Source organism: Peromyscus leucopus, chromosome 11 (genome assembly GCF_004664715.2).
Source record: "Peromyscus leucopus breed LL Stock chromosome 11, UCI_PerLeu_2.1, whole genome shotgun sequence".
Classification (NCBI taxonomy): domain Eukaryota; kingdom Metazoa; phylum Chordata; class Mammalia; order Rodentia; family Cricetidae; genus Peromyscus; species Peromyscus leucopus.
The window spans coordinates 8,200,076-8,214,905 of NC_051072.1; the positions used below are offsets into that span (position 1 = coordinate 8,200,076).

The window sequence follows — 14,830 nt, forward strand, 5'->3', positions numbered from 1 at the left end:
AAGGAGAAATACCAGGTAGACTGTGCTTCAAAAAAGAATGAGTCAGCTTGAGGGGAAACCAGGGTGACTCAATTAGCCACAGAACCAAATGTACACCCGCAACATGTAACACACTAGTGATTCCTGAGTCATGATGCCAAATTATCATAAAGGAGACGTCAAGAACCAGGGGCGGTGAGGCTCAAAGATGCTGGACACCATGTGTCCTGGAAAGCAACAGGGAAGCGAGCCGGGCCCCTGCAGGAGAGGGTACCGGCATGCACAGACTCTCCATGCATGGGGATGCCGGCCGGTCGGTCTGCTCACAGGACACATTGGTGCTGGCAGTGTTCTAGGTCCATGCATGTGTCGACGGTGTCTGGTCCTTACACCTTATCTCTCTGCCCTCTCATCTGTTTGCACACGGAGACGCTCAGGCACTACGGAGCAGATCGCAGAACCCAAAATGGAAGCTCTCTGGCCCTTTTGTAGCTGCTGGCCAAGCATGCTACAGAACCACATGCATTCCAAAAACCATACAATTCTCACAAAATATAAATCAGACCAAATCTAATTTCTATCATTTCCTAGTTGGTAGCCAAGTGAAGAAGCGTCCTAGTGTCTAAAGGATTAAGTCCAAAGGTCTTAGCAAGTTAAACAAAGTCCTTACATAATGACTGCAGCAGGAAGCACCACTCTGTGGGAGCAGAGACTAAAGTTCAAGTCTCCGCAGTCATTCGCTTACCAGGTCCAAGCCTCATTTTCTCCACAGAAAAGGTTCTCGGAGGCTTATAAAGATAGGCGCTTTCTCCATGTAGTTCATTTCCCTAGATCTTCCCATACCTATGCCCTTCATCTGTTTTTTAATGTGAATCACAACTTATTCCCTGTGCCATGTGGTCCTTTTCTGACCCAATACACAAACTTGGCTCAAGCACTCATCGAGACACACTTCAAGAAACAAAGGTGTGTCCATTAAAAGGTAAAATAAAAACAGAGTTTAAGAGGTTGGAGAGACAGCTCAGCAGTTAGGAGCACTTGTTGCTCTTGTGAGGACCTTGGGTGGGTTCCCAACACTCACATCTGACAGCTCACACCAGCCTATAACTCCAGATACAGGGGAGCCAATGCCTTCCGGTATCCTTAGGCATGCATGCATGTGGTGCACATTAACTCATGCAGGCACAGCACACACACACACATATGTGCTTTTTATCTTTATTTTTGGACAGGGTTTCTCTGTGTGGCTTTGCGCCTTTCCTGGGACTCATTCTGTAGCCCAGGCTAGCCTCGAACTCACAGAGATCCACCTGGCTCTGCCTCCCGAGTGCTGGGATTAAAGGCATGTGACACCACTGCCCAGCACACATACGTTTTTTAAAAATTAATTTTTCAAAAATGTAGTTTAGGAGCAGAACAATCTTGAAATGGAGATCAAAGAGGTATAGAACGGAACTCTAAAGGCCTGGCGCAACCACAGCCAGCTGGGGATGTCAGCCAAGGCTGAACCACTAGACCCTGTCAGGTTTCAAACAGGCTCCTTTTCTATTTGCTTGATAATGTGGAGGGCTAGGAATCGAATATCCTCTGATTTTAATGTCAATAGCGTGAGAGAATATTGTGAGACTAGAAAGACACATGTCATCCACCAGGGGGCAGAGCAGGCCCAAGAAAACCAAACTGATGCCTGTGTCCTGCAACTTAGCTTTAAAATTTCTTGTTCTCTTAATTTCCACACCTCCCCTGAAGAGGAGGAGAAGGAAAAGGAACAGGAGGAAGAGGAGGAGGAAGAGGAGAAGGAGGAAGAGGAGGAGGAAGAGAAAAAGAAGGAAGAGAAGGAGGGAGAGGGGAAGAAAGAGGAGGGGGAGAAAGAGGAGAAGAGGAGGAGGAACTCCCTGCTTCTGCCTCCCAGTGCTGGGATGGAAGGCGTGCATGCTGGGAACTGCCTGTTTGGTGCTCACTCCCCAGCCTGTGGATAAAAACACCACCGTCTTCTGCTTTATCATACCTGCATGATGACGGCACTGATTTTCCCCCAACTGTTCTGGTCTAGCAAGTGTTGTCCCAGTCATGTTCTCATCCACCACTGTCCCCCAAAGTAACAAGGCAAGCACTTATCAGTACCAAGTATCTCAGTACCTAACTGTGAAGCACAATTTGATATTATGGTATGTTCTGCTTCCTGCTAATCTCAGAACAGTATCCTCATGTGCTAAAATGACTTCAAATTCTAAACGTTAAAATTTCTAGAGTAGGGTATGGTGGTGCACACCTTTAATCCCAGCACTCAGGAAGCAAGAGTAGGTGTATCTCTGTGAATTCGAGGACAGCCTGTCTACACAATGAGTTCCAGGACAGCCTTTCTTTAAAAAAAGGAGGGGGGGTGGGGCTAGAAAGATGGCTTAGAGGTTAAGAGCACTGGATGTTCTTCCAGAGGTCCTGAGTTCAGTTCCCAGCAACCACATGGTGGCTCACAACCATCTGTAATGAGATCTGGTGCCCTCTTCTGGCCTGCAGTCATACATGCAGGCAGAACACTGTATACAAAATAAACAAATCTTTAAAAAAAAATCTAGAAAGTTACCTTAAAAATATCCATAATCAAGCTGCTTATTTTCTTCCCTTCTTTCTCTCTTTCTTTCTTTCTCTCTCTCCCTCCCTCCCTCTCTCTCTCTCTCTCCTTCCTTCTTTCTTTCCTTTTTCTCTTATTTATTCATATACTTATTTATTTACATTTTTTGAGGCAGAGTTTTCTCTGGATAACCCTAGCTGTCCTGGAACTTACTCTGTAGACCAAGCTGGCCTTGAACTCAGAGATCTGCCTGCCTCTGCCACCTAAGTGCCAGGATTAGAGGCGTGCACCACCATCACCCAGCCAGTAGCACATTTCTAATCCTAGCCCTCAGCAGACTGAGATTCATGCATCCTGAGTCCAAGGTTAGCTTGGGCTACATGCATAGACCCTGACTTAAAAGGGCAAAACCCAAACTACAATCTCACATGGTACTTGCGCCGCAGGTCAAGTTACTTTATTAGGCATGCTATTCTTTAAAGCTATTTCTGCACAAAGTGGGTAGCTTCACTTTGCTTAGCTTTGAATCAGCACGATCCCTGCTTGAATTACTGAATACCCTGACAGTTCTGTCCAAGTTACTGCTACAGCCTTGCACGTTAAGTACTATACTGACGAAGAGAACAGAGTCCATCTCTCCACACGCTTTGGGGGAGGGGAAATTAGCTCAGTCAGTCATGTGCATGTAATTTCCAGTTGGGCAAAAAGCAGGGAAACTTTCAACAAGTATAATGGGCAGATCCTGCAGTATGAAAACTGTGTGGCGCCTGCAATGGTCATTATAGAGTGACCACATCAAAGCCTCCAAAAGGGTCCCATGCCTTCAAGCCTGGCACAGTGAACAATACACCATAATCCTGTAAAAACACGTTAGCCATTATATGACAGTATGAACACATCTCAAATGTCTTCAGGCACACTCTCCATTGCTTTGCCTGGGGTCTGTGGGAGAACCTCCACCGGAACCCCTCCCCCTGACAGGAAGAGTTTCTCTGGTCTGGGGAGAGGAGATGGGGGTAGGGCATGCTCTGCTCAGTCCCAGATCCAACCTTTACCATCTGGGAATTGCTCTCCCATGGTGATGAAGCCCCCCTATTACCTGGCTGCATCCATGACCAGGTGGTCTGTCTGTGTAACATGGGGCTACAGTTTTGGCCAGCTTGATTGGCTTGAAGTCTAAAAGTGACATACGGCTCTCCATCTGTCTCCTGTGTCTTACTTTCACGGAACTGGAAATCCTGGGGCTGTCTATCTACTGCCCTCCCCCAAACCCAAACTGTCCTTTCCACTTTCCTGCCTCTTGAAATAATAGAATGTTTTTTTTTTTTTCCCACAAGCTGGGGCTAGAAAGCCATGTAAAGCAGCTGTCAAAGTCATTCACAACAGCAGCTCCGTGGGCTGTCACTCCTCAGCAGCAGTCATGTCCTATGAATGAATGGATGCCTGGAGGGATAAATGAATGAAATGCTTTGATACTCCATGGAAACCTGAGCACATTCATCATATCTGTGTTGGACATCACCCAGGCCATGCTGATCCCCCCCGGAACAGGCTCCCAGTACAAACAATAAGTTCTAATGGGATGCCACCAGGATGTATGCTGTGGGCCAATTTGTATTCGTTAACGATAAAATTTAAGAAAATTATTAAAAAAAAAAAACAACAAACCGTACTCCAGTTCTTCTTAAAATGTGGTTCTTAGTGGGAAAGGTTTTTATGGTATAGGATCCTAGTAGGTTAGTTTCCCAGTAAGTAAGAGCTGGGAATGTTGGTTGACGGACACACAAGGAATCCCAGCACTTGGGAGGACAAGGCAGAAGGAAGGGCGTGTGTGAGTTGGACACCCATGTGAGCGACACAGGAACATCCTGTCTCAGAGACAACCAAAGACGCAAAGTGAGACTTGGCTCAAACAGGCATGTCATAGCTAACACAGAATGACTTTAAATAAACATGTCCTTGTACCATTCTCTTAACATAGGCAGAGCAATCTCTCTTTCTCCACCTAATTCAGAGGTAAACTGTAGGACAGTGGGTCTCAAGCTTCCTAATTCTGTGATCTTTAATATATTCCCTCATGTTATGGTGACCCCAAACCATAATATTTTTGTTTTGTTTTGTTTGCTTGTTTTCGAGACAGGGTTTCTCTGTGTGGTTTTAGAGCCTGTCCTGGAACTTGTTCTATAGACTAGGCTGGCCTTGAACTCACAGAGACCCGCCTTGCCTCTGCCTCCTAAGTGCTGGGATTAAAGATGTGTGCCACCACTGCCCGGCTATTTCATAACTGTAATTTTGCTACTGTTATGAATCATGTTTTCTGAAGGTCTTAGGTGAACCATATGAAAGGGCCAGCCATCCTAAAAGGGGTCACAACCTACAGGTTGAGAACCACTGGTTTGGGGGCATCACATTATATAAAAAAAAATTCTTAAAATCAGGACTTTGTTATCTAGGGTGATTTCTATCATAGCAGAGAAAAAGGCAGTCTTGTTCAAATACTTGAGCATCATGACTAGCGTTCTAAAATACGTAAAATATTTCAAATATGAAACAGCCATCTATCTTTAAATAAGCAGACTGACCGTGCTTTATCCACGAAATAGCCTGAAGAATAATTCAGGAAAATTGGGAGGAAGGAAAAGAAAACGGGAATGTATAAACGATGGTCGAACAAATGAATGAGTGGAGGGCCTAGGTGGGGCAAAAACGCAACCCGGCACAGTCCATCTGCGAGCTCCATGTGTCTTCTGAGTGTCCTCAGCAGGAGCCAGGGGGTTGGAGGGCTCCTATCCCACCAGCGGCGCTTGCAGGTTTGCGCTGGGCTGGGGACCGTCGGGCCTCCCCCTTACACCCACCTCTCCGCCCCTGGCTCACCTGATGAGGATGCACTGGTTGTCATAGCGCTTCCACAGGCAGCGGTAGCACTCGTTGGCGATGGCGAAGATGTGCGGCGGGAGCTCGCCCAGATGGCACCTGCTGTACAGCTCCATGGTGGCGCGCTCGTACAGGCCGGCGATGGGCTGATAGGGGTTCACGGAGGCGATGATGGAGCCGATGTAGGTCTGCAAGCAGAGGGGAAGGACCGGGCAGCGTTACCGGGGGGCGGTGAGCCAGGCTCGGATCACACCTCACCTGCTCTGCACTCTGCACAGGGACCTGGACCGACCCAGGGAAATGAGAGTCTCACCGGGCCTCGGTGCCCATGGCCCACGCCGGCCGGCCCTACGCCCTAATCCTGTCACTGCGCAGGTGCGCCGAGCCGGTTCAGAGCAGGCTTTCTGGGAAAGGTTAACAGCGAATGAGGATGGCGATGAGCCCAGACCAAATCCCTGTTCCCAGGTGACCTCCCCGGCCGCAATCCTTTCCTGGCACAAAGCCCAGGCAGTTCCGGTACCCTTCCTCCACCAGTGGCTGTTATGAAACAGCAGGTGACAAAGGCAAAAAATAGAAAAAAACGGGCAGGGAGGGGGTGGGGTAGGGAGGGAAGACGGTACTACTGAGTGTGGGGAACGCAGTTTGGGTGTGGGGAAACTCGTGGAGGTCACCTGCTATGGACGCACGGTCCACAGCACTGGGGATGTTAAAATAACTATCCCAGGGGCAAACCCCATGTTAGGGGCTGTCAGTCACTTTTTAGGGTGTTTTTCAAAAATAAGTCTCTATGTAGTCCTGGCTGTCCTGGAACTTGCTCAGTAGACCAGGCTGGCCTCGAACCCAAGAGATCCGCCTGTCATTGCCTCCCGAGTGGTGGAATTAAAAGCATGCACCATCACACCTCGCTGTGCAGCCACAGGTTTCTAAGCATGATGAGGAGACTGTTTAGGAAATGCTGCAATACCTCATGACGTGCCATCTAACTTGTTAGGGGCATCCATGCCTGGGAACATCACCTTTCTCAGCCAACATCTGGGCGGAAATTACTCAGCCGCCCCTCCCCCTCCCGGCCAGCAGTAGAGCACAAGCTACTTACCACAACTTAAAGCTATGGGCTCCCTCCCCAGGGACTTCATCATTGGCATTTCTGCATCTAGGTTCCCCAGCTTTCCCGGAGTCACACACAGCCAAGGCAGTAAGTCAACACAAGGAAGCAGCATCCTGCAGACACCTCCCGCCTCCTAGGGGGCACACTTGCTGCGACTTTACCAGGGCCCGTGTGTCCTTCTCCATTTCCCATGTGTCCAAGCCCTGGCCCACAGTACCTAAAAATAGCACCTGCCCTTGAAGACTGGGCCTTGAAAGGGTGACCAATTTAAACCCAGGCTCCTAGGGGGCATCTGAATCCAATTCTGCCTGGTGTCTTCATAAAAAACGGGCCGAGAGCCCAGGCACGCACACTTGGAAGCAGGCCAGTGGAAAAAGGCAGAAAGAACCTGTCACACTTGCTGACCACTTTGTGCCTAGACCCCTGGTCTCCGGAACCACGAAGTACGAGTTGTGTTGTGGGGTTCTGTCATGGCAGCTGGGGCACGCCATACGCAGGCCTAACCCCTTCAGAATTCACAATGACTGGGAGGCACGCAGCCCCACTACACCTATTTTTCTTATTCAGGTGAAGAAACTAGGGAGTGAGGAGAAAATTCTGACAACAGCCACGGAGTCAGTAAGTGGTAGAGGTGAGATCTGAATCCAGGCACCTAACGCTAGAACCTTCCGTTACCACATTCGTTAAAGTACGGCAACCCTACAGGGTAGGGGGGCAGCAAAGGTAGACAGAAAGTCCAAACATTCTGAGAACATCTGTACCTCATTATAATAATTTGTAGTGATTTATATTCACAGTAACTGCCAAGAACACCAGGCAAAGTAATGTATGTTCAGAGCAACTTTTTAAACGTAAGAAAGGCTAGGTTGGGGAACTAGTCTGAACCAAAAAGAGATTAAAAACCTGAATGGCATTACCATGGTAATTGCACTCTTAGGTTTATAACCAAAAAGAATGGAAAGCAGATCTTCAAACATTTGCACACCCATATTGAAAGCAACATTATCCACACAGCCAAAGGGTATGAAACCTAAATGCCTACCTTCAGATCAAAACGTGAGAAGGCTGTGGTATAGCCATACAACGGAAAAATCTCTAGGCACAGAAAAGGAATGCAGCGCTTATATACCAATGTAGAGGGTTTGAAAGTATACCAGCTTGGAAACACCAGACACTTCCGGAATAGGCAAGGCCACAGAAACAGGAGGATCAGGGTTGAAAAGAACTCCCTGCGGGTGGTAACGGTTCATCAGTACCAGGTATCCGTTTGAGGTGATATAGATATTTGGGGACTAGATTAAAGTGGGCGCTGCTCAACATCCTAAATGCACCGTGTCTCACTGGTTCATAGACTTCACGTGACCAACTTTATGTTAAATAAAGTTCACCTCAATCAGACAAATTAATGTCATTTTCTACGTAAATGTGCAGGTCTTTGGAAATACAGATGTCCCAGAAAGTCCACTTCTCTTTGTCACATCTCTGTAGGGAAAATTGAGCCAGAAAGAAAGACAGAAGCCACTCCTCCCACTGCGGGGGGAGAAGGGTGACACGCAGGCATTCTGGTCCCTTTTCACGTGTTAGTCTCTATGGAGGAGATACCCAGGCTCCATTTTGTCCGTCTGTCTCCTTTCTGCCCTTAGTGCTGTTTTTTAATGCTGTTAATCATCAATCAAAAGCATTCATTCTTTCACTGTGCGATACTTTTTCACTCACATCAACAGAGGTCAACGGTCAATGCCATCACTCTTTAGAAAGCCAAATGTGCCAGCAGAGGAGCTACTACATGCCATCAACATAACGGCTTAGATGGGCACATGAGCTGGGCCTGGGACAGGTAGAATATGATAGCCACCAGTACTGCCTTCAGTAGATTTCCACATCGGATTCACTTAATTTGGTGTAAAGTTGTATACCTATCATTAATGAGACTATTTGTTAAAATGATATATCATGTCTTGGTTATTCTGCATGTCTATTCATAACATTTGTATGGTGTTGTAAAATTCTGAGCCGTCTACCCTCCCTCCCTCCCTCCCTCCCTCCCTCCCTCCCTCCCTCCCTCCCTCCCATGCATACCTATGAAGGCCAGAGGTTGATGCCTGGTATCTTACTTTAAAATGTGTGTGTGTGTGTGTGTGTGTGTGTGTGTGTGTGTGTGTGTGTGTATGCAACATGTGTGGGTTGCTTGTATTGCTTGTAGAGGCCAGAAGAGGTCACTGGATCTGCGGGAGCTGCGGTTACAGGCATTTGTGCGCGATCTGACATGCACTTGGGATCTGGTCCTCTGGAAGAGCAGCAGGTGCTCTTCTCCACTGCACCACTCTCCATCCCTCTGCGACCAGATCCCGTACTGAACCTTGACCTCACTGATTCAGCTAGGCTGGCCAGCAGTGAGCTCCTCCGGGAGTCCGCCTCCCTCCACCTCAGGAGTAGGGTTAAGACAAGTGCTACCACACCTAGATTTTTATGATGGTGCTGGGACCCGAACCTGAGATCTCTTCCTTGCAAAGCAGGCACTTCCATCTTCCCATCCCCACCCTTGTTTCTAAAACTATCAGTCATTCTCAATGCTCTTTTCTGCAAGCTTGCTTAAAAACAAAGTGCTTATTTCTGCTGCAGCCTCAAAGCCATGTTCCCCTTTTATGACTGGGGAGCCTCTAAATCACACAGCATCCTTTGGGATATGGCTCATTCTGAGAGCATGGATAGCGTGATTGCTCTGTAAACAAGAGACATAATGACCTTCATTAGCAATGGTAGAGACAGAGCAGCCAAAATGGTCTTTTTTGCAGTAATTCAGGCTGGACTTGCCCAGTGAAATAGTTCCCAACGATCAGTCTGGCAACTGTGCTGGTTACACACAGCCCGAAAGGCTGGGTCCACATGCTGTTCCCACCCAATGACAGTGCTTCCTGGGGTCAAAGGAAGCTGGGTACTTCTGGCAACAGCTATTCTGCTTGAAGGCAGTCCACAGAGCTTGGAAATGTGTGGTATATCTCAGCGGCCATACTTGTCAAACTTCATGAAAAGCACTATGATTCCTTTCCCCACTGACGTGGCCACTACCACCCAGGGCCACCAACTACAGCTAGCCCGTGACCTGAAGCTCACTAACACCATTCTAGAGACATCTCAAGACTCCTTCGCGAAGCCACCACCTTTCAGGAGAGAGGAAGCCATGGATGCCAATAGTCACCTTAACCAAGATTCTCTAGAGTCCGTGATATAGACAGAAGACAAGGCCATCAGGGCTGCTGTGGGTTTAAGGACAAGACTAACTGCCTAATGTCACAGCATCTCCAGTGACCGTGCACATCTCCTAAAGCCACTCTGACCTTCACATCCGGCTCTTGGGACACAGGGAGGGTGCTCTGCTCAGTTACCGCTCGCTTCGTGAGTGGCCAGGCTATCGAGAACTTCAAAGTCATAAAAACATGGCTGAGAGGTATAATTCTTGCCCCGAAACCTTGATTTTTCCACAGCCTGGAAGGAAACTGCTGAAGTCTTCAGCATGTGCCTTTGTGTCCTCAAACACCGGGGAGTAGCTGATTTAACCTATCCCTGAGGAGTTTTGGTCTCGGCCAAGCTCCGCGTCCACACACACGATGCCCACAGTGGACAAGGTAGATGACCTGCCAATCTATGCTGAAATCATTGCAGGCCCTTGAGGTCAATGCTGCCAGAGGACCCCGATGGCTCCACTGGAGAATGGTGCCACAGGTGATGGCCTGTGGAATGAAGGGCTATGTCTGAGGGATGACTTGGGGGGCCGAAAGTGGTCTGCCAACAGGAGAGCTTTATTGCAGAAAGCAGATAATGGATGATACCAAACGGAGTTGTTCTCTTACTTTTCATTTTAGACATACATTTCAGTATGTTGAAAACTTCTCATCTTTTGGGGCCGGGGACTTAACTCAGAGGCAGAGCCCTGCTTAGGTGTATTAAGTCCTGAGTCTGATCTCCAGTGCTACAAAAATCAACCACCTTTGTACCTTTTAAGGTAAATTATTAGTGAAACTGTGAGTGCCTTAGAGGCTGCCCACTCTAAGATATGTGTTGGCCTTTCACACTCCGTGCACTTTTATAGCTTCTGCCCAGCCTAGCAGTTGAATTTTCCTGCCCTAATACAGTTTGGGATACATCTCCCTGTCGGGGAAATGACATCAAGTGGAGCTGTAACCTGATTATTAAAAACCAAGCAGTTGGAGCTGGGGGATGTAGTTCAGTGGTAGAGTACTTGCTTGACATGTTAGAGGATTGGGTTTGGTTCCCAGTATCGACAGAACAAATGTCTGCTTTACAATACCCTTGTTGGTATACAGGGTGGATACAGCTCTTCCAACCTGAATACAAGAGGTTTACTATTTTCACTTATCACCATCAATACCACAGCGCTGCTTTTAACGGATTCCAGGGCCCAAAAACTTTCCCTTTGCCATAGGAATTTTTCTTCTTTTTTAAGACACAAGTTCTCCTGTAGCTGAGGCTGGCCTTATTATCCCTCCTCAGCTTCCCAAGTGCTAGGATGATAGGCTTGTGGCACCATGACAGTGTTCTTTGTTACAGGACTTTAGATGAATCGTAAGCCTACATTTTTCCCCAAACAACTTTAGCTGACATTTCATGATTCTAGGTGTGGCGGTTTGAAAGAGAATGCACCCCCACCCCACCATAGGCTCAAATGCTCAGCCCCTGGTTGTTGAACTGTTTAGAAGGACTAGGGGGTGTGGCCTTGTTGAAGGAGGTGTGGCCTTACTGGAGGAGGTGTGTTACTGGGAGTAGGCTTGGAGGTTTCAAAAACCCACAACAGGTTGAGTCTCAGTCTGTCTGTCTGTCTCCTAGCTCCCTCCCTCTCTACCTCTCTGCCCGTTGCCTGCAGATTAGGATGTAAAGCTCTCAGGTACCTCTCTGCAGCAGCATGCCTGCCTATCTACACCACACTCCCTGCCACGATGACAATGGACTAATCCTTTGAAGCTGTAAGCAAGCCCCAGCTAAATGCTTTCTAGGGCTTGTCTTGGTTACGGTCTCTCTTCATAGCAATAGTAACTAAGACACCAGGCAAAGAGGGCTATCTATGCATATCATCAGCCTTTAGTTGCTAAACAAGACCCTTCCATGTAGGCAGGAAGAGGCCGCCACTTTAACGTCTTCCATGACATGAAGATGGCGCCTCTACAGTTCCTTGGTGGGTCAGTAGGAGTAAGGATGGGAATCAGGTTTTGACAGATACCACACTGTGGATTAACAGCAATGGTCTCTACCGCCAACACACAGAGCTCAGCTCAGCCAGAGTCCCTGTTTTGTGTGCTCTTTTTGACTTACATCTAGAATTCATCCAAGATACTGCCTTGCTCAGGGCCTCACCATACTTGGATTCAACCTCCACAAGCCGTTTCTCCATGATTCCCAGTCTCCTTTCATACCACCTCTGAAAAGGCCACATAACACCCTACTCAACTACAGAACACTTGGGTCAAGGAAAGGAGTGTTTATACAAGAGGGGCTTCACGGTGCTCTCACTCTGTTAGCGCACTCGCTGATGTCCACGTAATCACCAAACTGCCTGGATCCTTTCTCAGACATCATCCCCACCATTCAGTGATATGTGACCGCCTTCTCAGAACAATGGCTTCAGTGCACAGAAGGACTAAAGTTTAATAAAACTTTAACTGTCTGTGCCAGTGTAGGTACCAAAGCACACTTCTGAACCTCACAATGGAAGTGTATTTAGAAACAACCACTCCAGCCATTGTTCACAATAGCCTACCCAAATAACAACAAGTCACAGTGTTTGAAACCCAGCCCAAAATAATCATGGTCAAAGACGGCTCCCCAGTTAAGGAGGCCACCCTTTGCAAAAGTGATTTTGTCTCTGAAACCCAGGCTGTGTCTTTAGAAGGTCAGTAATCAGTCAGAGAAATGCAACAGGGAGCTAAAGTCAAAGTGGCAGGTGGAGGGAGAAGGGGAGAACAGGACAAGGGGCCGGCATGTGCTACCCAGTGGGGCGGAAGGGCCCAGCACTGTAAAGACCCTAACAGCTGCGAAGCAGCATGGCTGGCGAGCTTTGATCAGTCTGCACTCTATAAAAAGGTATTATTACTGCTCCAAAAATGGCCATGATGACTCTGCAGCTTAAGGCCGGACACACGCAGGTGCCGGCTTCTGCATGCTGGATTCCAAAGCATTCCACAGCACTACACAACACAGTCATTTTTATGGCTGTTCAGAAATAGAAAATGCATCCTATTTTTGAAGCATGTAAACTTTCTTGCCAGGGAGAGTTCCACATAGCTTACCCTGAAAGACATACTTCCTTGCCCATTTTAATAATTCGGAACAGCCCTCTGCACATGTCGCCTAAAAATGCTAAGAGAAACTCATTGTGTTTCTTCAACACCAAATCTATCAAAATTCAGGGCTTGCAAAAACAGAATGTACCTATATCTAACCCATCAAAAATTTAATTTGATTTCATAGTGTATGTCAAAACACCATGTTGTATATCTTAATAAAGTGTTTTGTTTTTATCTTTTTTTTAGTCATGCACATAACTTCTTGGCCTTCTGACTGAGATCAAGTGGAGTCACTGTTCTTGTCAGTTTTATATCGGATGCACCCCTGTATCTAAGAATGATATATTAAGTGTATTTTTAGAGAAGGAAAATGGAGTAGCTTGTTATGTCCACTCCACACATTGGCTCGGTAATGTAGTAGCTCTAGGAAGGGTATTCCCCATCTTACAGTAAAATCAAGTATAATTTAAAAAATCTTGCAGGACCCACAGGTTTTAGCTGCACTGAGTTATAGACATGGAGGTAGCCATGTGGGATGTCAGAATTTCCCCAATGGAGCAGCTAATCTGGACAGCAGGGTCTAGAGAAGCGCAAACACCTGGTCCTCAGCTCTAGTGCCACGCTCCCTGATCCATGGCTTAACATCTCTAGACCAAGATTCTGATCAGCTATAGCCTGGCCCCCCTCCATTACCATACATGATTACTATCCGGAAGCGCTCCATGAGTCAGAGGCGTTTATTATTGTCACCGCTAACAACTCTCTTCACCTGTGGCAGAGGTCAAGTAGGCCGAAACATACCAGAGAAACTGGTTATCTACAGTTTGTGCTATGGGCTATTTTCCTGAAGGCAGAAGCTGTCAAGAGGAGGAAATCACTTCTTTCAGATTTATTTTCCACCCACCATCTCTCCCTCTCCTCTTGTCTGTCATCCCAGTTCAATATGGCGGTGGTTCACTTTCTAAATCTTTACCTTGCGTGGACTTCAGCTTGAGACTCATTTCCTCAATGGGCTGCCGCATCTCTTCCTGCGGATGCCCCACAGATGGCTCAGATCCAACCTGGACGACGAGGCTAGCCTCTCCTGAGCACCTGTCTCCTCCCACAGAGCTGCACCTCGACAACGGCACCAGACCTAGCCAAATGGCAACCAGTGATCTTATAGAAAGTCAGAGTCTTAGAGCCAACAAGATGGCACAGGAAAAAAGGCACTTGTCACCAAACCTAGTGACCTGTGTTCCATCCCCAGGACCATGGCGGAGACAATCAACTCCTACAAGCTGTCCTCTGCCTGTCACATGTGCACCATGGCATGATGGCATGCATGTGCATGAACACACACACACACACACACACAGAGATAGACAGACAGACAGACAGACACAGAGAGAGAGGGAGGGAAGGAAGGAGGGAGGGAGGGAGAGAGAGAGGGAGAGAGAAAGAGAGGGAGAGGAAGGGAAAGAGAGAATAGGAGATTCATAATAAATTAAATAAACAAAATTTATAATTTTTTAAAAAGTAAATGCAGCCTCCCTGCCAGCTAATGTGACTACAGAATTGGATTCTGCTTCCCTGACTCTCTATAATGAAGACATCACCATTTCCAGTTTGGTTTACTGGTCAACTCTTCTCCCAGATCTGTTACCTTCTAGTGTTAGGCCAAAATTTTGTTGCCCCCACAACTCGTGTCTAGCTTCTGCCATCGTTTCTCAGGAGTTCAATGAAGTTCATTAACTCTGGTCTTGGGCACCGTCCTGATCAGGGGTTTGTGGCCTTTGTTCCAGTGTTTTGAATGGCCTGCAGTGGATAAGTGCCTCAAGTGTGTCTTTGTGCACACTCAAATGCTGCCACGGGAGCTGCTTTCCTCCTTAGCCAAACGTCCCCACAAATGCTCCAAACTCGTGCAGCCAGCATCGAGGCTGAGGAACACTCTCTGCTGCCTCCTCATCCTGATGCTCAGGCACTGGTCTCAGTGTTTTCAGCTCGCTCACTGTCTCC

The 14,830-nt window shown here is 47.5% G+C and overlaps 1 protein-coding gene and 1 non-coding gene across 2 annotated transcripts in view; one reads left to right on the forward strand and one right to left on the reverse strand.

The window, feature by feature from the left end:
- Positions 1-14,830, reverse strand: part of Myo10 (myosin X) — a 213,467-nt gene that overhangs the window by 96,863 nt on the left and 101,774 nt on the right. The window contains exon 4 of the mRNA XM_028868176.2: positions 5,426-5,613. Coding sequence (XP_028724009.1) covers positions 5,426-5,613 — 188 coding nt within the window. The remainder of the gene's footprint in view (positions 1-5,425; positions 5,614-14,830) is intronic.
- On the forward strand, positions 13,087-13,275 carry LOC114692465. Its single transcript, XR_003734421.1, has one exon. It is a non-coding gene; the product is annotated as a U2 spliceosomal RNA (small nuclear RNA).